Source organism: Artibeus jamaicensis, unplaced genomic scaffold (assembly GCF_021234435.1).
Source record: "Artibeus jamaicensis isolate MK-2021 breed Jamaican fruit bat unplaced genomic scaffold, CSHL_Jam_final scaffold_833, whole genome shotgun sequence".
In the NCBI taxonomy this organism is placed as follows: Eukaryota; Metazoa; Chordata; class Mammalia; order Chiroptera; family Phyllostomidae; genus Artibeus; species Artibeus jamaicensis.
The window spans coordinates 16,381,261-16,406,952 of record NW_026522056.1 but is presented as its reverse complement, the minus strand read 5'-3'; the positions used below and the strand labels follow the sequence as shown (position 1 = coordinate 16,406,952).

The 25,692-nt window shown below is 36.1% G+C and overlaps 1 protein-coding gene across 1 annotated transcript in view; it reads right to left on the bottom strand.

Annotated features, from left to right (window-relative positions):
* Window positions 1-13,564: 13,564 nt before the first annotated feature.
* The window catches only part of CUNH8orf48 (chromosome unknown C8orf48 homolog), a 29,405-nt gene continuing 17,277 nt past the window's right edge, over window positions 13,565-25,692 (bottom strand). Inside the window, exon 2 of the mRNA XM_037128941.2 lies at window positions 13,565-13,905. Coding sequence (XP_036984836.2) covers window positions 13,878-13,905 — 28 coding nt within the window. The 3' untranslated portion in view covers window positions 13,565-13,877. The remainder of the gene's footprint in view (window positions 13,906-25,692) is intronic.

Genomic DNA, 25,692 nt, shown 5'->3' with positions numbered 1-25,692 from the left:
ATTTTTCATTTTTGCACTAAAGGCTATTTCCTTAAACTAGTACAGTCACTGCAGTTTTCTTTTGTTAGTATTTGTCTGGTTTATCATTATCTCGTTACTGTCAACTTTTCTTCATTCTTTAGTTTTAGATGTGCCCTGAGCTTGTAGGTAGACCTGATGTATTCAATCTAACAATCTCCCTCTCATAATTTAGAAATTAGGTCCCTTTATATTTATGGAGATTGTTGATATTTTTGCATTTATTTCTGCCATCTCGCATCTAGGTTACTTTTTCTCTCTGTTCTCCTTTACCTTTCCTGGCATATGTTTTTGTTGATCGGGCTTTTAAATTTTATTTTCTAAATTCATTTAGAAATCATATGTCCTCTCTTTCCTAATCCACCATTCCTCTAGCCGCGGAAGCATTACCCACTTTATCACAGATTTATTTTGCTTTTCACGTGTGTATGTGTGTCAATTCAGCTATGCATTTGCCTTTTTTAATTTTTATTTTATCCACCATATTCAGGGTTTTTTTCTCATTGGGAGGGTTTTCCTTCCCCACCAGTCCATAATGTTAGCAGAAATGAAAATCCCCACCACGTACTCCCTCACCTGTTAACATCCCCTTCAAACTCGTCACTCAAATAATGTGGAAGATAATCTTTACCTAGAGATAATGAAAATTTTTAATAATTACAAAAGACAGAAAGGAGAAACTCACTTTTCCTTATTTCTGTACTGATAATATATATAATCAAAGTTTATCTACAGGAGTAGTTCTCTAAAACATGTTCTCCTTAATTTCTGCCAAAGAAGTGGTCACAATACCTTCTTGTAGACCCTGATTCTCAACAGCCAACAATAGAATGTCTTGTATTACTTTTAAAAGTTTTCTTTCTCTCAATTATGTTATGTGGAGACAAGGGTGAAGGGATTGTATGCATTTCTCTGAAAAATCATCTTTAGAAACTGTCATTAGGTTTCAGGGCGCACATTGATGGCATCTTCTCCACTTTGCCACCACCTGCCATGAGCCAGGCTCCCACTGACATTCAAACTGTTTGAATTCTGTGCCTGGGGAGTTGATGCTATTACAGGGAACAGAGATGGTTAGCTGACCACCAAAGTTTCCCGTAGTCTTTGCTTGAACAAGAGCCATCTGTCTAACTCACTTCAGACTATGATATGAGCAAAACCAAACATTTTTATATTGACCCACTGAAGTTTGGCAGTTGTTTAAAGTATCAGTTGCCTAACCTAACTTACACAATGACATGCCCTTTCAACAGGCACCTTGTACCTTAAACCTCCCAAATCCACAGCCATCACTAGGTGCTTTTATTGTAAATATATCCACATAGTAGGTTTGATAGTGAACATGTGTTTTCAGTGAAATATTTTATAGTATTTTAGCTCTTTAATTTTTATCCTTAGCTAAACATATAACTATGAACATATACTTTTTTGGAGATAGCTATGTTTAGACTTAGAAGTGTTCTTTAGTTTATTGGGATATTGAGGGAAGTAAGTTTCTCATTCCCATTAACTTACTTTAAATTAAAAACAATATAAACTATTTCCATTGTGGTGGTTAAGTAAAGCCAATTTCATTATTTTAAGTGGTACTTAAAATGCATCTAAGTCTTCAACCATTTATTATTACCTTAAGGCATTATATAAAAATGTGCTAGATGCTTTTTTTCTGCAAATGCTTGTAAGTGTAAGAGAAAGCTATGTAAGAAATCAACTTTGAAATATCTAATCCAATAGCTATAAGTGTACTTCTTAAAAGCTAGATAAATATTAACTTTACCTCTAAATAAATGTACGAAAAATGTCCTAGTTAGCTAATTATAGTCTAATTTTTCTATAATTAGAATTTTGTGTGAATAAAACAACAATATTTTAAAAAATAATGATTTAGTCCATTAAGCGCCTGATGCGAACCTTCCCTATGGGAGCACTTGATATTCTAAGAGAGAATGAGGGAGCTTTTCCCCAGTCCTGGCCTAAATAAGGGCACAACTTATACCACTCAAAATGCAACACTTTACCTCTCTACCAAGGTCATGACCAGAAGCTGTATTTTCTCACCCAGCTTGAGCTCTGTTTGACAATATTAGAATGCAAAATCCACAGCACTCAATTCCATGATACTTTGCAAACCTGCAGGGGGAACATGTGCTAATTTCTTAGAAATTCTGCTTTTAAAAGCAAACAAACATAGAACTCAGTTAGCCTATGAATATGCCAGATTATTAATCCTATCTAAGTGATTACTTGCATGTATAAGTAAGAGTATGCCAATGAAAAATCATACATTTTCCAGAAAAAACCATGCACACCATTAGAAACATGTCAGGTATAGGTTTTTATCATGATAAAATTAATGTAACATATCCATTAACTATAATAAATAATAGTTATAAAAGATATACATATATAGGGAATAAATGATATATATAAAAGCATGGCTTATATATATTATAATAACATGTTTATGTTGTATTTATATTATTAATAATATAATAATTTATATTTCTATGAATTTATTACTATCACTTATTATGTAGCTGGTATGTGTCAGGGATCATGACAAATGCTTTACAAAGGGAGGCCCCAAAAACCCGGAATTTAATTACCAAAAATTGTGTATTTATTCTTACATGTTTCAACTTTGGTCTCTCGTTCAATGTTCACAGCATCCTTCAAGTTAAATTCTCACTTTACGTGAGTAAACTGAGTCTCTAAAAGGACAAATTGCCCAAGGTCACGTGGTTAGTTAATGGCATGCCTAAACATTTCGTACTGCTTCCAAAGTTGGTGCATTTTCCACAAAAACCACACTGTCTGGTTTCCCAACTATTTGATATATTTCTATGAAAAACTTGCATATATTATATTGTGTTTACTCAGAATTTAAGTACTTTTTTGTAAATGCAGTTATCCTATCCCAAATGGCTAGAAAAGAAAAATACCACTATTGTTACTGTTATTTTTGTTCCAGAAACAACCAGTGGCTCACGTTTTCTGGGAGATAACATATTAAACAACTGCAAGGAGAAAGTACAACTCTGCCTCCTGGAAGAAAGATTCCTAAAAAGGAAGTCCTATCTGGTGCCACAGCCAACACTGGCTATGGACCACCCAATGCCAATGTTCTCTTTTCTCCTGATCGCAGCACCAATTGCAGAGGATCCATCATTTTAGGTATGGACATGGTCCCTACTTATCGCCAGGGGAGAAATCATGAGTAGGGTAAGCCAATTCTTGAAGTTCTTTCCCCTTCAGAAGTGGTCAGACTCAGTCGAGTCTTATGGATGCAGCTACTAGAGAGTCTTTGTTTTTCTAACGCTGATGCTATTTCCCACGCTGCAGTCATATTATGGGTGTGCAGATGGACGAGATTCTAAGAAGGCTGCACAGAAAGTGGGGAGAACCCCTTCAAGCTGCTTGATAGAGGTTCTCAGCTCAGTTTTCAGGTAAATAGGTCAAAAATTATAATACCTAATTATTCTAAATTTATAGATACTATATCCCTATAGAAAACAATACACTAGCATATGTAAAGAACTTCAAAACACATGTTTTATATGCTTACTTTTCTTTTTTCATTCAATATTGTAAACAAGAACAGTAAAATTAATTAATTTTTTTCTCTGCCCATGTTAGAATATTAAGATTAAAAGTAAAATTTTGTGTTCACTCTTCTAGCTTGAAGCTTTTTAGGTGTGTCCATCTAAGGCCTCAATAAATAAAGTCTATGCAGTTTTCATGCAAAATGGCTTCTTTCAGGTTGCTTACATTCAAATCAATGCAGCTGCTGTTTTCTCCTTCCCTCTAGTACTCTACCTGGTCTTCTCTACCTGGGAGTAAGGAGGGGACAGACAAGTATTAGAACTAGGGAGGATACCTGGATAAGAAGTAAAGAAAGAACTGAACTAACAGACAAAATAGAGACAGACTCATAGATAGAGAGTTAGGTTGACAGCTATGGTGGGGGGTGAGGGGTTAGGAGGGATCAAGCAAAAAAGAGGAAGAACTCGTGGACATGGACAACAGTGTGGTGACTGCAGGGGGGACGGGTGGAGGAGGAAGAAGGTGGGGGGGGCGTTAAATGGTAACTGAAAACACAGTAAAAATAAACAATTAAAATGTCATGTATACAGCATTAAAAAAGAAATAAAGAACAAAGGGGATTTTTAAGACATAGGGTACAGGAATTGGGGTAGATGAAATAAGCTTTTAATATGCAGATACTCTTTAAATCCATTTTGTAAAAATTTTGTTAATCCTGTGGCTTAGTCCAGAAGGGGCAAAGAAGATTAGTGTAATGGGCTTTGTTTTAGCCTTTGACAAAGAGGGCTTTTAACAAACCCGAACCCTGAGCAAAAGGCTCTGAATCTGACATTCCTTCTCATGAAGAAAAGGTAAAGAAACAATAGGATGCCTATAATTGGGAAACACTTCAGAATAAAGATGATGTAAAATGCAAATCATCATTTCCAATTTCTCGGCACTCAGAGGAAAAGGTTTGTCAAATATAAAACGAGGCTGCTGCCAGGTGAGTGTATTTCTGCTATCTCACATGGGACACTGTCTTGATTGCGAAGTTCTTTATCTTTTCTATCACACTGCAAATTGCATCAGCAGTTAGAATGACAGCTGCGAGGCATATAAAAAAGGTTTTCCATTTTCAAGAAAAAAGGGATTAATTTTATGAATTCAATTTTCTCTAAGAGAAGACACAGTCTATCTAAAAAAATGGAGTAAGATAATTTAATTAACATCTAACTATACCTTGGCCACTAATGGATCCAATGTTCCTTTACCAGTGTTAAATTCAGAAAATGCTGCTGCCAGATTAAACCTCCCTAAAGGAGCAGTAAGAAAATATATGTATCTAATCCATTTATATCAGGAGAAATGACCTAAGGCAGTAATGTCATTTTCTATTAAGGTAATCTGGAAAGTGGATGGAAACCAGTTAGACAGTAATTTAATATAAGCACAACACAGAACTCAGAAAGGAGCAAATTTATTCCTTCACTAAAGAATGGTTAAATGGTATCTTGTATTTGATCTGAGAAAATGATTTTCAAAGCCTGGCATATACTTATTTTATGAATATTATTGCTTCAAAGGTCATTGAGAAGTACTTTCCAAAACCAATATAAAGGACGTAGTCCCTCTTTAGTGGTTATAAAATTAGTTAGAAAGCTATCACCTTAACTTTCACTGTCATGGTGAAAAAAAAAGGCGATTAAGGCTAGCAAATTTTACTCAGAATCAGATCTTTGTACAATATAGTAAGTAAACATTAAATTCCAAGGTAGAAAGTCTCCAAACAGGCTTTCTACATATTTACATCATATATTTATATTTAAGCTTTGACTTATCAGAAAACAGGTGTCGTCCTCATCAATTTGATGTTTCAAAAACAGCACAGACATCCATTTATAAAACGGTCTGTGTGTGTGATAGTCAGAGACCCTTCCAGATCCTGGTCTGTGCGGTAGGTAAGGCTCTAAGCCAAAGGGCACGCTCTCTGTGCCCCTGGCCCGCTTTCTCCGCTGGCAGCTCAGTGGGGCAGAGCAAGGACTAGCCAGCAGTCACAGTATTTCAGACTGGGCAGTAAAATTGGCAGAAAACTGGTTAAGTTCTAGTTTTAGAAAGTATCATAACACTGCCTCCAGGTATTCAGATTGGGCCCCTGAAGCCCCAAATAATGCCATATTGAGCCCTTCTCATGAGGCAACTGTGATGTTTTCTCAAACATTTATATACATATATTCTCTCCATTTGAAGACGAAGTGTTGTCAAGTACACTTTTAATAATGTTTTTTTAAGAAAAAAAACATTCAATAACCACTTTTAAGCAATGCAAACATTTTATTTGCCTTAATAACTACATTTCGTCTATCTTGGTGACTGCAAGTCTTCTGCCCCTTCATATCCAGAGAACAACTTGCCTTCTTCACCAGCGACACCTCTGGCAAAGTTGCATCCTGCTCTTGATAAACTTTGCTCTTGATCTTGACTTGAGCATATAAACAGCACTAGGATGATTTTTCTCAAATTTCCTACGGTGAAACTTATGGCTTCACTTTTTCTTTAATTCATTTGTATATCTCTGGAAATTAAACAACCTCCACTGAAGTCAACAGTAAACTTTTGATGGAGAATGTTCTAGCATTTGCTTGGAAGTTCATAAGGATGAATAAATTAGCAACACCAAGGTCATCTATTTTTCCAAAAATATCAAATTATGTAATTTAACAGTACATGTGGCAATTTGTACTTCAAATGTATTAAATTATTCAATGGAATAAGTATAAGTGCCTTTTTATCAGACATGATTTGAATAATACAAATGTAACTTCCACTCCACTCCCTGGTCCTTATCTAATATTTACATATTTTACCACGATTTGATATCTGTATCAATGAGACCATAACTATCTTGACAACTGCTGTGCATGAGTGGGGACTTACAGGTGTTTTAGGTCCACATTATCAGTAATTCTGCATTGATATTTAATAAAATTCTTTGGAAAAGGACCACCATAGACTGTGAAACACTTAAAAAATGTACATTAGGGTTTTTCTTTTTTCCTCTTAATGGTAAAACAACAGAGCCTGTTTTGGAGTTTGTATTTCCTATACCACTTATTCATTACTTAAACTGATTTGAATGTTATTTATTATTAGAAAATTGGTTCCAGGTCTCTTAGCAAGACTGTAAATCCCTAGAGGGCAAGTGTATATTTTCATCTGTACTTTTCATCACTAGTAGCTCCCACTCTGCCTGCCTGCACCGATTAGGAAATAGAACACACTCTGTTCAAGAAATGCTCATTCGGGGATTATATAGACCCCAAGATTTATGAAGATTGGAGGACACAGCAATGGATGAAAGCTCTTCTTCCTGAGAAGCTCTTCATTGGTTGAAGGGCTGTCACAGTTCATATGTAAAAGAGTCACATCAGCATACCAGGGACCTCAACAAAAATGAAGATCCGAACCCTCACTTTCACAGAATAGTTGAGTTGTCACCTTGGGGAAGCACCACAGAAAACAGTCACATGTGATGTGATAAGGGCCTCAAACCTAGTACGAAGTTCCATTACAGTTGGGGAAAAGCGGTTTGTTTTTTCAGATGATAGCTCTAGATTATTTTATTCTCCTCAATTCTCTGTACTGATCTTGATGGTCAATTACCTCCTACACATGGATATAATAATAAGAAGAGGGAAAATACAAACAAAAAAACAATAGAAAATTAGCAGAGATGAGAGTTCTCCTTCTATTATGTGCCCTTCATTAGCAAAATTACTAAGTAAAATCTGATGCCTCAGCCAGAAATTTTTGAAACTTATTTGTAATATGAACTTCTGTTCTTTAATGTTAACAAGAAACTGTGCTCTAGGAGTTTATTGTAACTTAAAATATTAACTGATAATTGTGCACAGATATAATAATTTTTGTTTTCATTTTTCTTTCACCCTTTGAACTTGCTGTGTATGTGTATGTGTGTGTGTGTGTGTGTGTGTGTGTGTGTGTATAAATTTAAAATGCAGGGCTTACATAATTTAACCAGCTATACATCTGGTTAAATATTAAAACACGTCACTACCAGTTGGTCACTAGCTGTCGCATCAAGTGTCCTGAGCATTCTCATGTAGCTCAGCACCTACACTGACACTTGCCACTGTCTCTCTAACCCAACAAATCCAAGTGCATCTTGGCAAAGGAAGGAGCTTCCAGAAACCTGCTCCAAGGATCACAATCAACATGTATTCCAATTGCTTATTGCCTCAGCTGTCCCTGCTGTCAAATATTCTGAATAGCTCCCCTTTACAAATATGGTAAAAGATACATGGGAGAGAGAGAGACAGACACACACACATATATATGTACATACATACATGGAAACCTGAGACACAGAGACATATAGATAAACGGTTTATGCTAAAATCCTAATAACAATATAAAATCAAAAATATTTGGAAATAGTTGTTTTAAAACAATCAGGACTCAGGTATCATTCACTCCTTGATTGGTTTATCATATTTATAGCCACTTCAATTATACTGGCCTATTAAGAGCTTTTTGGAATCTTCAGAGAGATTATTAGAGGAAACAAACCAGTTTTTATGCAGAGAATATTTTCTTACAGTAAAGACAATTAAGTCAGTTAAATGGATATCAAAGGAGATTTCTAAAAGTTGTCCGTAAGTTCAATTTTGTACCAAAACATAGTCCAGACTGGTAATAAAAGATTAATCATGATAAATGTTAACAGGTCTTTAGGTTCTAGCATTTTATTTTATTTTACTTTTTATTGTATTTATTTGGGTGACACTGGTTCTAGGATTTTAAGATATATTTAATATTAGGTGATTTATACAACCACGTAAACCATTATTAGAATAGAGTGAAATTTCATTTATTCCATTAGATTTTAATTATTAAAATGTGGAAGAAAGAAGAAAGCTTAAATATTTGTTAATTTAAAAATATTCGATACCTACCCATTGTAAAGCCTGATTCGGGATGCTAAGATGTGTGAGTAACTACAATAAAGTCCCTTCTGTCATGGAGCTTATATTCTATTGGGTGTGGCAACTAGTGAACAAATGAAAGCATAAATTACTGAACACTAAAGGAAGAATTGCAGCAAGGTAAGAAGGGCATGAGGAAGTATGTATTTGCTATTTCTACTGGTAGTTAAGGAAGACTCCACGGTTAAACTCATCTAGGAAAGAGCGTTCTAGGAGAGTAATCAGCAGGTGCCAGCTCCTGAGACAGGACTGCCTTTGGCCCTGCTAAGAAATGGCAGGAAAGCCAGTCTGTCTAGAGTGCAGGGAACAAGGGGGTCGGTGGAGGAGAAGGAGTATTATATAAGGTTAGAGCACTGGGGTGAGGGGTCAGGTTTTCGTGGGCCATTGTAAACAATTTATTTTATTCTGAATTTGGTTAGGAGTTATTAGGGAATATTCAAGGTTACTTATTATCATATGATGTAATTGAAGTGTCAGGAGAATGACATGGTCCGACTTATGTTTTAAAAGGATCCACCAGGCTGCTGTAAAGAGGACAGATGGCAGGGCCTCAGTGTGGAAAAGGGGAAGCTAGTTAGGATGGTTATCTGATCGTCAGCAAAGCTAAGGCACTAGTGATCCATGTGGTGAGAAGCTTTTAGATTCTAGATACAGACTTAAAAGAAATTCAGAGACTTCGATGAAGAATGTGTCAGAACGAGCTGGGAGAGCTGTGCCAAAAGGAAAAATATTTCTGGAAAATGCAACTCTCAGACATAATCAAACACATATCTTATTTGTAATACAGTATAAAATGTATGAGTTTGTATACAATGTTTTGAAAATAACTAGGAGAGTGCAGTCTGGTGCAGCTGTACATTTACACAATGTACATTTACAAATGTACTGTGGTACATTCACACAATGGAATACTATGCAGCAGAAAGAAGGAACTCCTACCCTTTGTGGCAGCAGGGATGGAGCTTTTCATTATGTTAAATGAAAAGTCAACTGGTAAAAGACAAATACCATAAGATCTCACTCATTTGAGAAATCTAATGAACAAAATAAAGTAACAAGCAAAACAGAAGCAGAGACATGGAAACAGGGAACAGCCTGACAGCTGCCAGAAGAAAGGGGGACAGGAGGCAATGGTGAAAATAAGGAGAAAGGATGAGTCAAACAACATGAATGTATGACCCTTGGACATGGACAATGGTGTGGGGATGGACTGTGGGGGGAGGAGGGAGCTGAACAGAGAAGGGCAAAGGGGAGAAAAATTGGAGCAATGGTAATAGATTAACAAGAATTCAAATAATATAAGAGAAGTTTTACATTTAAAAACAGAAAATATTATGCATAAGAAATCATAATATAAAAAGACATCTGATATGGAACACTGGCCTGAGTTAAATAAGGTGGGTTCCAAAAATAGTGAGCCTCCATTCCCATCACGAACATTTTCAAGGCAGAGACCACGGGTATCCATGCACAAATCCCGTTCCAGAGGGCATCCCTGTATCCTCAGGTGAGGAAGATGCTACTTGCAGTTAAGCCTTTTTATAATTTTCAGCTCAACAGGGAAAACTTAGAAGAAATGACTACACAAAGGAAAAACTTCAAAGAAATGAAAGATCAATCTTATTTTCATATAATCCTTGTTTCAAAATACTCTTCATACCATAAACTTCAATGAAATACACGTCATTTCCCTCTACTGATGCATGAATACACCCACAGCAAATTGTATGTACAAAACTAGGGTCAACAAATGCAGAATGGTTTCATTGTCTGCAGTTGCATTCTCTGATTGGAAACAGCCCCTTGGGAATTCATGACTGAAGACAAGCCCCACCCCCTGAGACTGCAGTGGCCCTGACCCCTTTAAACTGCAGCCTCCCTCACTCAGGATTATCAGACAAGACCTTGCTGGCGAATCTATTCGTTCTCCTCAGCTTGAGACCAACACAGGTGATTAACTAGGTAAGACTTTTACTCTTCCTTTCTATTTAATATTACATATAACAACATATATGCATTATCATGAGAGAGATTTGCATGTTCACATGTTTCTGAAAATATAGTAATCATACTTAATGCATGGAATAAAGTTCTATAAATAGATTAAACTGCCTATGATTAAATGTACATAAAAAAACTGAAGGTGCTTAGTGTCACTGACATTGATTGAAATTGTATCCAACTAAAACTGTGTCATGCTCTCTCATGGAAATATGACTTTTTAACAAAAATTGGTCATTGCAACACTGTGCCATGTAATTTGTTTGGAAAGATGACTTCTGCTAATAGTTCAAAGTGAAAATATTTGTTCAGTTTAGAGAAGATAATAAATACTGTTTGGATTTGCATTTTCAATTTTTCCATCTCCATTTTATTATTGGATAATTTCAGTACAGAAATTGTAAGATTATCTATCATTGCTCTTTAAAATACTGTTTAAATATGTGTATAGTTATTTCAATTATAAAAATAATTTATAATGTTCTTTTATCATAAACTTTTAAATAGAATTTATTATTTTTGAATTTATTATTAAATAAATCATTTACCTCTTCTGACAATTAACTAATGGACTGAATAGATCTAAGCAAAGCCAGAGAAGCATATTATCAAGGCTATACTGTCAAAAAGCATATCTGTTTAAACAATTGGAGCTGCTTAATTAGCAATGTTGTGAGTGAAATGATCACTTGCCTTGAGGTTGAGAGTTAATTGAATGAACAGACAGCATGCTTTTCCTTACAACAACCTATAACACTAATGGATAAGCTCATTTTTTTCTTCCTTGAAATAATTGCTCAGATATCCTTAATTTAAAATCACTTGCATTTACTCAGTTGGTTGTTTCCAAACAGGGCAAAGGTCTTGGATACTTATACTAGGGAGATTCAAAACGTCAGTATGATGTAGAGTGTAGGACCTTTCAGTATAAGTAATTAAAATTTACCTTGCATGCTTTTTTATGTTGAATATGTTACCTATTTCAGTTTGCAGAAAAGGAACTATGACTACGAACTAATCTTACAAAACCCTAGTAAATGATTTTATTGTTTCTCTGTCGGTTCAATGACTTATCTTCTGTTTCATACCATGTAGGAATTTCTGACGCAACACAAAGAAAAAATGAATGATTCTCATTAACCAAACTCTGCCTAGATTAGTGAATTGTATATGTTAATTACTATTTTAATATTGCCAAGATTCCTAAATCAGTGACCGATGTTAGAAACACCACACAAACATGAGTGAGAGTGAAACTCAGCATCCCAATGCCTAGATGGGAAATACTAGGTCCATAGTTCCATCCGTGTATTTATGCACGAGAATAAATGATCACAAATTAAGCATTAGTCTTCATGTTCTTAGTATTTCTCATTACATTTGCAGAGTAAGATTTTTTAAATTTTATTGAAGAAAACTGTCATTCTTTGAACAATTTAATTTATTCATTATCTTAAATTTAATTATCTTAAAAGCATGTTCAATTTATGTTATATTAAGCACAATGTTATGAAAGGTATTACCACCTAAAAACCTTAAGAAATCTTAATTTCTGGTATCTTAAAATAAGTCTACAATCTAGCAAAAAGATCTATGCCTTAAAATTCAATTGTATTCTCGATACATGTGAAATTGTCTGATAATAAATAGAAAAGTACATGAGCTATAGATGCTTTTATATAAATTTTTTTCAAAATAAAAGGAAAAATAAAGTCATTTTCCCTTAACCTTAACAGAATTGGAAATTATAAAAAGCCAAAGTTCTGGGAAATATTAGGAATTTGAAAAGTTCATTTTATTTTTGTTGTGTAGTCAGCGGCTTGGAAATGCCTTTATGTTGCCATAACTTTAAAAATCTATGAGGCATTTCGAGCACATTAAAAAATCAGCAATGTAATGAACTCCTAGGTACCGAGGACAAGCATTGAGAATTATACATGTGGCCATTTTTGTTCCATGCCCAGCCCTTCCATTTTTCCTGGTTCCCACGTTGTTTTTAAGTAAATCCTAGAAAGCATATCATTTCATCTGTAAATATTTCAGTATGCCTCTCCAAAAAATAAGCTTTCTTCTTTAATTCACTACAATACTATGGATCACAGTTTTACATCCTCAAAAATTAACATCTTTAATATCATCAAATAAACAACAAATGTATAACTATCCTGTAGTCTCCTAAATGTCACTTTTAAACATTTATTAAAATCAGTATCTAAATAAAACAATTGAGTTTTTAGATTATTTTTATTATTTTTTAATTTATTTATTTTAATTGTTGTTCAAGTATAGTTTTCTGTCTTTTACTCCCATCCCAGCCCACCTCCCCAGTGCTCCCCACCTCCCTCCCATTTCTACCCACCTTAGTTATTGTCCATGTGTCCTTTATACTTGTTCCTGTAAACCCTTCCCCTTTTCCCCTGAAATTCCCTCCCCTCTCCCCTTTGGACACTGTCAGCCTGTTCTCTACTTGAGTGTCTGTGGTTATATATTGCTTGCTTGTTTGTTTTGTTGCTTAACTAAAAATGGATCTGCCTTTTTGACCCAGCAATTCCACTGCTAGGATTATATCCTAAGAACCCTGAAACACCTATCCAAAAGAACCCATGCACCCCAATGTTCATAGCAGCACAATTTACAATAGCCAAGTGTTGGAAGCAACCTAGGTGCTCATCAGTAAATGAATGGATCCAAAAACTATGGTACATTTACACAATGGAATTCTATGCAGCAGAAAGAAAGAAGGAGCTTCTACCCTTTGCAACAGCATGGATGGAACTGGAAGGCACTATGCTGAGTGAAATAAGCCAGGCAGTAAAAGACAAATACAATATGATCTCACCTTTAACAGATCATTTTTATTTTTTTAATTGAATCATGAGGGTATTTTTTGTGTTTTTTCCATTACCATTTAGCCCCCGCAGCAGTCACCACGCTGCTGTCCGTGTCCATGCGTCCTTTTTCCTTTCTGCTCAGCCCCTCCACCCTCTACACTCCCCCACCCTCACTCCACTAGCTGTCATCCTTTTCTCTATCTATGAATCTGAATTCTTTTTCTCTCTCCTTATTTTTATCTTTCACTTTATTGAAGAAAAAAAACACCTGGGTTTTTGTCTTGTAGAATTTTCCTGTCTGGATCTTGCTGATTGCAGTCCCATGGTCTAGTCCAGGATATTTCACTGCTTTCTGTATTTTTAACACGTTGGTATTTGGGTCTAAAGCGTTGCTTGGGTTCAGGTTCCATTTCTTGGCCAGGAGCTTCGGGGCCGGCCTGTGTTCTTCCATCAGGAACCACTTCACTCATGGCTGTTTTCCTTTCTGTGATGTCAGCAGTCATTGGCGCTCAATGTCATATATTTTTCTGAAATATAAAAACACAGAATTGATTTTGAAAAATAGTGGACACATTGAAAATTCCTGTGGAAAAACAACCCAAGATGAAATATAAATATTCCTTCTGGGTTACTTGGCTAGTAAAATTGCCAAAGCAGGTTTTTTTCTTCCATATGATGCAGTTTCTCGAACTTAAACTTATGTAATATATGTAGTGAAAGTTTGAGGTCTCGGATTTCTTAGAAAATGCACACTGGGTTCATTCCTCTATTCCTCTTTATCTATTTTCTTGTTTTTTTGTCCTATTACTTGAATTCTTCACTGGATACTTACCCAGGTTATCCAAGCTGCCATCTCATATACCAGGTTTCTATTGTTAGCCTGATTATTCTAACAAGTACTTCCTTATGATTATTAATGTGGTTATAGCAATTATGTTTCCAGGAATCAAAAATAGGGCACATAACCTGAGTAATAATATTTGCCTCATTCCTAGCAATCTGAGAAATATGCCTCACATGCTAAAATGTCAGCATTTCTTTACAAGTTCTATTATTTATGGGATCAAATGGATAGAATATTTTTCTAAATCATTTTCTCAAACAGGAACTTAGGTATTAAAGTATAAGATAGCATCTGCTTAGTGGCAGATGGGAATTTGAGCTCAAAGGCTAGTCAAATGTGTGATTATTGGAATGAAAAAAATGACAAGCCAGACCTGGAGCAAGGCTCATGTATTGGTAGGTGGCCGAGGGTTGTATTAGGACTGCTTGGTGCTGCCCTGCCTATGACAATCGTCAACGAGACAAGGGAGTACCTTCCAAGGACTTCATGTGACTTTATAAGAGAGTGGGTGAAAGCAGAGACTGAAGTTTAAAAGTGTATGGGATCCAAAATAAATGAATAGGTATTTGTTAGGAAACAAAGAGTAAAATACAACATAGATTGGGAAAGTATCCATGATGATTTTATGAGTATTTTATGTAAAATGAGTTTATTTGCAGTAGTTGTTAAATGATTTTAAACTGCAAATAGGCAAATCTATAAAAATAAATGCCCTGATCAGTGGATGCTTATAGATGTATGTATGTATACGATATGAAAATAAAATTAATAAAAATAAACTTCATTTTGGATTCTGTTTATGGAAACCTCATTGTTTTATACTAAAATAAGGTTACTTTAAATAAAATAGACTTCTTTGGCTACCTAAGATTTTGAAAAACCTAAATATAAAAGGAATCTCTATTAGGAATAAAATAATCTTATACAGGAATACTATGGTGTATTTTTATATTGCCATTTTTCTTTATTTCAAATATTTCTACACTGATTTCTGACTGGAGTAAAGATGACAGCTTGAGGATTGTGCTAGTAATGATAGAACATGCAAAATGTCTTTGATGTTAAGCTGTTTAAAAGGCACTCCAGCCGCAGCTAACTTTCTGGGGTTTCAACCAAATGACTAACTAAATATTTTTTCCAGGAGAATTGTTGACTACTAGGCCTCACTGAGACATTTTAATGACTTTAGGTCTGGATTTCCCCCGGGAATTCCTTAATTTATTTCCTCCTACTTAAGATTTTATTTATTAAATTCCATACAACCCATTCCTCAAGAGCATTTATAAATTAAATGACAGGTTGTCAGAGAAACAGGTAATGCCTCCTTACCGTGCATTTACTTTAATAAAAATTCATAGAGAAATCATTGAGAATTACATAGCTTGGGACCCTCTGCAGTCTGAATTTTTGGCACGACTCCTAAAAGAAGAAAAGCATGTTTTCCATGGCCTTCTAATGACAAGGTTTAGGGTTCTTGGGATACTGCCATCTGTTCCAATTTCTCCAAGTAGTAAAACTGGATAGTGCCTCTAAGTCAAGCAAGACCATTTAAGAAGGGTAAGCATGGTGAGGATGCTGAGCCTGAATCAGGCTGTCCAATAGCTCCATACCTCATGTGAACCAATGCATACATAGTAAGTTTGAGACTTGTTTTTCTTTCTCAACTCTACATTCCACTTGTTATTCTAAGGACTTTTATAATTCTTCAGTGTTGTCCTGGCTATTCAAGGACCTTTACATTTCCCAGTTTAGAATCAGCTTGTCACTTTCTACCAAAAAGGGAAGATTTTTATTGAAATTAAAGAAAACTCCAGTGTATTCCAATGTAAATGGGTTTAATATTAGCTTGTAAATTGAAGTAAAAGAAAGGTAACTACTTTTGGAAAACTGTACATTGTTTTCTGGTTCGTAAGGGAAAGAATACTGAAAGAGTAGGTTAATTCTAAAAGGAATATTAGAAATTATTTATCAGGTAGTCTTCTATCTTATTTGGCTAAGAAATTCATTCTCCAACAAAAATATTTGTTGAGTATGTAGATAATAAAAGTGACCCAGACAGAAAGAGCCCTTTGGAGTGGGGTCAGCACAGAGGAGGAGGAAGTCACATGCCCCATTCTCTCCCCAGCCTGCTCAGCAAAGGCAGCCCCCAAATTAGTAGCAGTAGTAGTGCTACTAATTAGCACTACTCCGATTAGTAGCATGCACCAAACATGACTCTTATATGTTTAAAAATGACATGAATGGGGAAAAAAGTAAAATTTTCATTGGCTTTCACTTTCTCTGGTATACCTCTCTAACATTTTTTATTTGACACTTTAATAATTCTAACTATACTTAAAAGTTTGAACCAACAATCCAAAAAACTCCAGAAAATAAGCCTCTCTCTTGGATGAAAAACTTGAAGCTGACAAGCGTTGATTTAGGCAAAAGGCAGACCACTACCAGTGGCAAAATAAGATTAGTAATCAGACTCTGATGACTCTTTTTTCTTTTCATACATAAACTTCTTTAACTCTCAATAACTTATGCAAGTCTGCATTCCACACAAAAGTGGCTAAGTGTAGTTGTCTCTTGGCTCCCTTGTTCTATATATGATGTAATGTCAAATCTTGCATGCAGCAATGCAAATTAAAAATAGGTCAGAATGTGTCTACAAGGGTTTTTTTAATTCAGTCCTTCTGTGCAGTTGTGAAATGTATTTTGAGTGGGGACCTGCAAGAGGGCAAGATGTTGACTTTGAATAAAAATGTATTCATTAAATATGTATATCATAATAGAATGCATAATAGCCTGGTCAATGTCTCTTACGTTTGCGTGTACTGCAGTTCCACTCAAGCTTTTATCCTTCAACACACACACACAACAACTCTTACCCTACTTCAGGTGTAGAGAATAGAAGTTGCATATTTTAATTTAACAAAAAAAATAGTAAACTATCTAAATTTATCAATATGCCAAGAAATAGAGCCCAATAAATGGGATGGTTTCTGGGCAACTTTTTTTACTAGTTTTCACAGGGTATTAAAACTCAGTCAAGTGGCCAAAATTAGCTGTCCTAACAATATTGGGTGATTAATTATCTTAAGCAGTGAGAGAAAGAGAAAGCATCCCTTCTGGGCCTCCAGCCTGCCAGCCCGCATTGCAGATATTAAACTTGCCAATGCCACTAACACGTGAGCAAGTTCCTTATAATAAAACTGTCTCTCCTTATGTACACATTATATTGCTCTCATCCTTCTGGTGAACACTAACATAACATGTTATGATTTTTTTATTTTTAAGTGAATAAATATTTTAAACATTCCTTAGTTTTAATGTCTAATAGAGCAATTACATATAATCCACATATAAACAAAATCTTTTTGGATTTCTCAATAATTTCTGTCTCAACTCTTTCAATTTTTCTCAATAATTTCTCAACTCTTTCTGTCTACTTTGTACCTACCATTTATGCTACTTATTCCCTGTACCTTTTCCCCTTTCTCCTCCTCCTCTGCTGATAACCCTCCATGTGATCTCCATTTCTGTGATTCTGTTCCTGTTCTAGTTGTTTGTTTAGGTTTTTTCTGTTTTTGTTTTTTAGGCTAAGTTGTTGATAGTTGTGAGTTCATGTTTTTTATCTTTTTCTTAGATAAGTTCCTTTAACATTTCATATAGTAAAGGCTTGGTAATGATGAATTCCTTTAACCTGACCTTATCCAAGAAGCACTTTATCTGCCCTTCCATTCTAAATGAAAGCTTTGCTGGACAGAGTAATCTTGGATGTAGATCCTTGCCTTTCATGACTGAATACTTCTTTCTAGCCCCTTCTAGCCTGCAAGGTTTTTTTTTTTTGTTTGTTTTTGTTTTTGAGAAATCAGCTGATAGCCTTATGGGAACTCCTTTGTAGGTAACTGTCTCCTTCTCTTGCTGCTTTTAAGATTTTCTTCTTATCTTTAATCTTGGATAATGTAATTATGATGTGCCTAGATGTGTGCTTCCTTGGGTCCAACTTCTTTGGGACTCTCTGAGCTTCCTAGATTTCCTGAAAGTCTATTTCCTTTGCCAGATTGGGGAAGTTCTCTTTTATTATTTGTTCAAATAAGTTTTTAATTTCTTGTTCTTCTCCTCTGGCAGCCCTATAATTCAGATGTTGGAACGTTTAAAGATGTCCCAGAGGTTCCTAAGTGTCTCCTCATTTTTTTGAATTGTTGTTTCTTCCTTCTGGTCCAAACCATTAATTTGAGTCCCAGTCTCCTTCCCATCACTATTGGTTCCCTGTACCTTTTTCTTTATTTCACTCTTCACAACCCTCACTTATTTCTCTCTTTTGCAACCATAGTCAACCAATTCTGTGAGAATCCTGATTAATAGTGTTTCAAACTGTGCATCTGATAAGTTGGCTCTTTTTGCTTAGTCGTATTTTTTCTCATCATTTTTTTTTTTGTCTCAGCACACCTGTTACGTAGTGAAGGGCAGAGCCTCAGGTGTTTACCAGGAAGGGCAACCCACGTGGCTGAGTTGTGGTGCTGTTTGTTTGGGAGGAGTCTAAGAGGGAGCAGTGACTCTTGCTCAGCTCTCTGCTGGCTTTCAGTTACTTCCCCCACTTCTCACAAGCAAACTGGGCCCTTCTGGTGCTGGTTCCTGGCTGGGTGGGCTTGTGTACATTCTAGGATACTGTAGGTCTCTCCAATGAACTCTCCTGTGAGGCTGGGAGTTACTCCCACTGCCGCCTCAATCCCCACAGGTGTTTTCAATCAGGGGTTTGAGGCTTTATTTCCCCTTGCTGGGTCCCTGGGTTGGGCGGTCTGTCTTGCTCCCCAGTTCCTCCAGGTCTATCCACATGCAAATGTGGGACCACCCAGTCTACCACCCCTCTGGTTCTCTCTGCCCTGCTGCCCGTCTCTGCCCCTCCTACCAGTCTGGGTGAGTGTTTCTTCTTTAACTCCTTGGTTGTCAAACTTCCATACAGTTCAATTTTCTGTCAGTTCTGCTTGTTTTTTGGTTTTAAATTGGTTGTTGTCCTTTTTATGGTTATGCAAGGAGGCACGGTGTGTCTACCTATGCCCCCATCTTGGCCAGAAGTCCCAAAATCTATATTTTAAATAAAATGGCCTTTATTTTAAAATTTCTTTAAAAAAAGAAAGAAATGGGATAAGTTACTTCTTATGTCATTCATCTAGTTTAAAAATTGTCCATTGCCAGGTGTAATAAAAGCTTGAAATATAAGCTGGAAATACATTAATCTTTAATCTAAATTTTCTTCCAAATTAAGTGTGAATAATATGTTTTGGAATGTTAAAATCATGTCACTGAATTTGACAAGTACTTTTGGCTCCAATAATGCAAGTATAATCGCATTACTATATATATGGCCAATAAAAGTCTGAATATAAATTATCCTTGTCTTTGCTGGACTTTTTAATGAAGAACAAGATGGCACCACTGTTCTAATCTCTCCTTCAAACAACTGGAGCTTGAAAAAGAAATGAGTGTATTTATATCATGAGAATTTAGAGTTCAGAGTTCTAAAAGTGGTTCCAGTCGAGTGTATGATTATGGATAGGGATTTGACTTTGGGTGGTAAACACACAATGCAATATACAGATGATGTGTGATAGAATTGTGTACTGCAAACCTATATAAATTTCTTAATCAATGTCACTTAAACTTAGTAAGAATAAATAAAAGCATGCTTCTGATCTGTACCCTACCCCCACACTGGGTACATAAGATAGAAAATTGTAAGATTATAAAATAATTTACTGCTCTCAAGATTGACATTATGAAGAATTTGGTTATGAGAAGTGTTGGTAAGAAGAATTGCTTGAGTTCTAACTCTTTAGCACTGGTTTGTGTGAAGTGTTACATGTGATTATTTTTACTTTCATGAAGCCAGGGTTCCGGAAGGAGTCTAGAGGTTGCTAGGAAAATGTGGAAGGGAAGTCAGACTTTCATTTGAAAGACTGCCATATAGATAGCATCTCTGTTCTCTTTTCTGCCTCTTTTCTAAGCTCATATGCTCTCATTGAAACCACAGATTCTTCTGAAAATCTAGTGCTGCTCTTCTGCTAACCTTCTAAGGAGCTAAAACATTATCTTTCCCATGAAAGTATCAACTACATTTAAGAAAGACCACTAGAAATCTGTCAAAATGCTTGAGTAGGTTGGGAAAGTGCCTCAGAGCCTCAGTGGCAGAACTGGAAATAGGAGAGGCAGGAGGCTGTTTTCTCAGGGTGTGGTGAGCCAAGGCAGCTCAGAGGCTCTGCTGAGGAAGGTTTCCCTTCTGTCCCCAAACTGCCTCCAACCTCCCAGGCCTACCACGTCAAGAGAACTAGCAATAAGAAAATAGAAAGCCACATTGGAGAAGTTCCTAACACGTTCCCTTCTATACATTGAGCTAAGTTTTATGCTGAACCTGCCATCCAATCACTGACTATAAAGGTGGTGCTATTAGAATTCACTTATTCATCATTTAACTCTATCCACATGACTTGTATCATTTTCCTTTTCAAAAAACATTTCTAAAGTGAAAAATGGTTTACTTCAGGGAATAAACTCATCAGTTATTCTTCTAGGAGACATAAGCATATATATGTGTAGGCAGGGATTACATATATAAAAGGAAGAGACTTAATATCTTATTTTTCTAGATAATTTTTCATGATATATTTAGAAGTGAAAAATTCCAGTGCCATAAATCACAGTGATCATAGGTTTTCCACGAGATTCACTGAAAACATTTTATTTAGCTCAATTTAACATTTGTGCATGTACAGAAAAGTAGATGTGTTGTTCTATTTAAAGATCTTTAACATACCATGATAGAATAAACCACAGGCAATTTCTGGCACTGCATTTATGATACATATCTTCACAATTAGTAATCTTTCTCTACTTAAGAGCATGTTTGTGTTTAAATATGTTATTTCTAATCAATACCAGCATATCTTTTACTCAGATTTCTTTAACTCAGCAAGAGTCAAAGCTTTTAATATATCTTTGAAGACTAAAATATTAATGTAAATTTAATAACCGATATTGATTTCACTCATGGAGAGTATGTTGAAAATGCCAAAAGTAGGACATATTGATGAATTTTTCTTTATCATCAAACTTTCAAACACAGAACTGACATTTCAGGTACTGACAGATGTTAATTCTGCTTACCTAATTATTATTCCTATTATTCTAAGAAGCTATATTCAATGATGTTGGTTTGATACTTAATATACTTTCATGGAAATTAATACATTTATACTAGAACAGTCAGGAGAATGGCCACCTGACATCTAGTACACTGCTCTCATTCAAAAAGGAGCATGCTTGTGATTTTTATTAGCAAAAAAAAAAACCTTAAGTAACTAAAAGTGTCTCTGATTAGGGAGGAAGAGTAGGAAGCATCTCTACAAGTTCTTTCTTAGTGACCCTAATGCCTGTGACTGTGCAGAACAGCAATGAAGACAATGCCACCAATGAACTTCCGTTTTTCCGGTCCAATTCTCCAGAAGTCTGAAGAGAAAAATGGTGTCTGTGACTCAGACAACCTTAATGTTCCACAACAAATGGGTATATGCAGAAGTATATACAAGTCACAGTAAAACAGGAATCAAAGATGGAGAGTCATCTTCAAGACTGACTGAAAGGGATGATGCAATACAGCGTTAACCTATGCATGCTTTATGTGAAATGTTTAAGTCAAATAAAATTACCCTGACATTACGCTATTGCTCCTAACTTGCTTGAAAATGTTCTGCAACAATCTCTGTATTACAAGTATGTTCCTTGCAGGTGATCAGAGCATTGTTTTGAGAAGTCGATAACATGAAATGTAAAGGCACTGAGTTTAGAAGAAAAGGAGATGTACAACGTAGCATTAAAACAAGGCCTGTGTAGATGACAGAGGAGACTTACACAGAAAGCGGAAACGCTGATGTGAAGCACAGATCTGTGAAAGTCTGTCAGAATGCAGACAAAGAGATGGAAGAAATGAGGGAAAATCTGATACAATGTAGGAACCAAGGAACCTAAAAATGAATATATAAAAACAATTGCCATAGAATCAACAATTAGAAAAAAATTCATCTAAAATGAAATGTAGGTCTAAATAGCCTCATTGAAAGACTTTACATTGTCCTAGGAAAAAAACAACAAAAGAGGTCTATGGGGAGGGATAAATAGCAATGAAAAATACAATAAAAAATGAACTATTAAAAAACAATTTAAAAAATTAAAAAATAAAAGAGACCTAATCTTCAGAATATCATAAGTTTTATTCTTTGTTTAAATCAGTTAGTCTGATATCCAGGCTTCATGTTTACTTTTATTCAAGTAGTATTAACTTACGGTGAGAGGATCTTTGCATGAGTATCTTCTCTCAATTTCTTGGCCTGCGCTAAGAATGTTACAATTTTTACCTTGATGAACAACAACTTTACCATCATGAACAAATCTACATGGATAGTAGAGTTCTTTGCCCAAGGATGTGCACAGCTGATTTCCTAATCAGATTTTACTGCATCCCTGTGGTATAACTATTAACAATGTGTTTTCCTTTTTTAAAATAAGTTTTCAAATTAGATTAGTACCATAGCAACCCATGACAAGTTACCAATGCTGCATCAGTCAGGAGATGCTACAGTACACTCTAATAATAAACCACCTTGTAAATGAAGTGACTTAAAACAGCAAAGTTTATTTCTCATTTGAGGTACATGTCTGTTCACAGCGGTCCATCTCCAGCACCCAGGTTGCTGGGCAGACAGTCTCTGGAACTGGCAGGTCAGTGAATACTGACTCTCAAATCTTCCACCTGGAAGTGAGGCACCTCACTGTCATTCAACAGTTCACTGATCGATGCAAATCAGATGGTCACACTGAGTTTCAGGGAAGCAAAGAACCACAATCCTGCCATGTGCCCAGGAGAACTGGAGATATTTGATGGACAAAACTAATGGCTGCCACAGGTACCCTGCTGAATTGAAGCGGTTAAATTCTCTGATGCTAAAACTGGTGTGCTAAAAAACATAATAAATTAATAAGGGATCCAGGCATTTGGATTAAGGATGCCAGATTCCCTCTCCAAAACACCTCCTCTTGGTCTGCTGCTAACAAAATTGATGATGGCTCTCATCAAAAGTCCCAGCCAACTGGAACACAGATTGGGCGGGAGTCAGTGAGGAATAATGCAAGGCAAATTTGAAAGAAATTTTAAACAGCCTTACTACTTCTTTCTTTTAAGACACTACTTCTATCTTAAAAGAAATAACACTCAGGCTTGAAATATTGTGAGGGGAGAAGAGGGAGTGGGGTATGAGGGTGTGACCCTGTTTAAAAAGTGTGACTCAGTAACATTTCTGGGATGAATTACAAACGACAGAATCACACAGAAGAGTTGGGAAGCCAACATGACCAAGCCTGGTTAACAGAGATTCATCCCTGCCTGGCCACTAGAACCAAACCAAACCAAAATAAAAGCCCAAGGCTCACAACAGAAGAAGCTGTCGGCTCAGGTAGTATAGCGTCCTCGCGTAGCCTGCAGGCAGTCTGCTCCCCGGCCCCTCACTGGGGCAGTGCTCAGGGCTCTGAGCAAGGAAGTACCTTCTGTAACAAGAAACTTGCCAGTGAGATTGGCTAACTAAGATTCACTTGGTAGTTTCAGCAAATGTCTGCTCAGTTACCCAAATGCCTTCCAGATGAATTAAAAAGCTGAAGTGATTTTTAAAATATGAATGTATAGAAGTTGCAAAAAATACATTGGTCAGTGTTTATTAGATTTTGGATGGACAAGTTCATCCAAATGAACTTTTCCCTAAAGAAAAAAAAGCAGTGGGTTATATATTACACTAAGGCCAAGTTCAAGGAGTTCATCATCACCAAGCCCTTATTATATGAAATGTTAAAGGGACTTATCTAACAAAAAGAAGATAAAAAAGATGAACAGTGAACAAATTCACAGTTACTAACAACCACACCTAAAATAAAAGCAAACTAAGCTGACAGCTAATACAGGAGCGGAGCCATGGAAATGGAGATCACATGGAGGGTTAGCAACAGGGGACTGGGAGGAGGAGAGTGGGGGAGAAGGTACAGAGAATAAGTAGCATAGACGGTGGGGAGAAAACAGACAAAGGGAGGGCAAGAGTAGTGTGGGAAATGTAGAAGCTAAAGAACTTATGACACATGGACATGAACTAAAGGGGAAGAATGTAGCCGGGAGGGGGTGTGCAGGGTGAAGGGGAATGAAGGGGGAAAATGGGACAACTGTAATGGCATAATCAATAAAATATAAAAAATAATGGAATATTGAAACATAGCAATCAAAAAAGAAAAATAAATAAAATACATCTAAGTAAAAAAGTTACCAGTAGATTTGGCTACCAAAAATGAGAGAGATAGAATATAAATTAAAACACATAATGGGGAATTCAAACATTTTACAGCAAAGTATGTCATTGATATATAAAAACTTTTTACAGTTTAATGAAATGTCATAAATGTCTCAACAGTAAACAAAAATGGAGGAGTGGAAGCAGAATACTTGAATTAAAAGTCATTCCAAAAGTCAGTAAATATAAGACCTTTTTCCCCATGTAGCTAGCTAGTTTCTGTCACCCAACTTGCAGAATCTCCTTGTTCTGACTTCTAACCTTTGGGTCACCCAGGGGCCTCGTCCTTGGTCTCTTTATTCAACAGGTGCTCCCTAGGCCACCTCACCCAATTCTAAGGCTTTAATCCCCAATGTATCACTGAATTAATATCTGATCTCTACCCCCAAACTTTAGATATTGATGTCCAACTGCTGATTTTAAATCCTCATAATATTTAGAGGTACACTAAATGGCACAAGATCAAATAGAACCCTGATTTCTCTCCCCATTCCATAAATCTAATCCTCCCTTAGTTTTCTGTCTTAGTGGGTGCCACCTCCACCCATCCCAAGTTGTCTGAGTCCAAATCTGTTTATCACCATGAGCCCACCTTCTCTCAAATCTCAGTAGCTTACATACCCTTTAATTCTATCAGCTATACCTCTGAAATATAGCCCACATTTCTGAGGTCTTTCTAATGGCACTGTTACCAACCAAGTCCAGTCCACCATACTCTCTGGCTTAGATTCCAGCAGTGATCTCCAGCACCTCTCCCTCCTTGCAAGAAAACAGTGAGGGTGCCCATTTTTCAAGTGTATATCAGGTTATTTCATTTCCCTCTTTCACATCTTCCCAGGATTGCCCACCACCCTTTAAATAAAACCTAGCTCCTTACCATGGCGTTAGAAACGCCACCCAATAGCTGTTTCTTTTTCTCTCATTTCATGTCATATAAATGTATTCCATCTGTTATGTTCACTCACACTGACCTTGGAATCCCCTGAAGTTATCCATTTTATTGCTGCCTGGGGGTTGTGATGAAGAAAATACCAGGAACATTTTAAGAGAGCATTGAAAAGTATAAAACATTTTGATTCTGCATCAATAATTCCTTTTCCAGG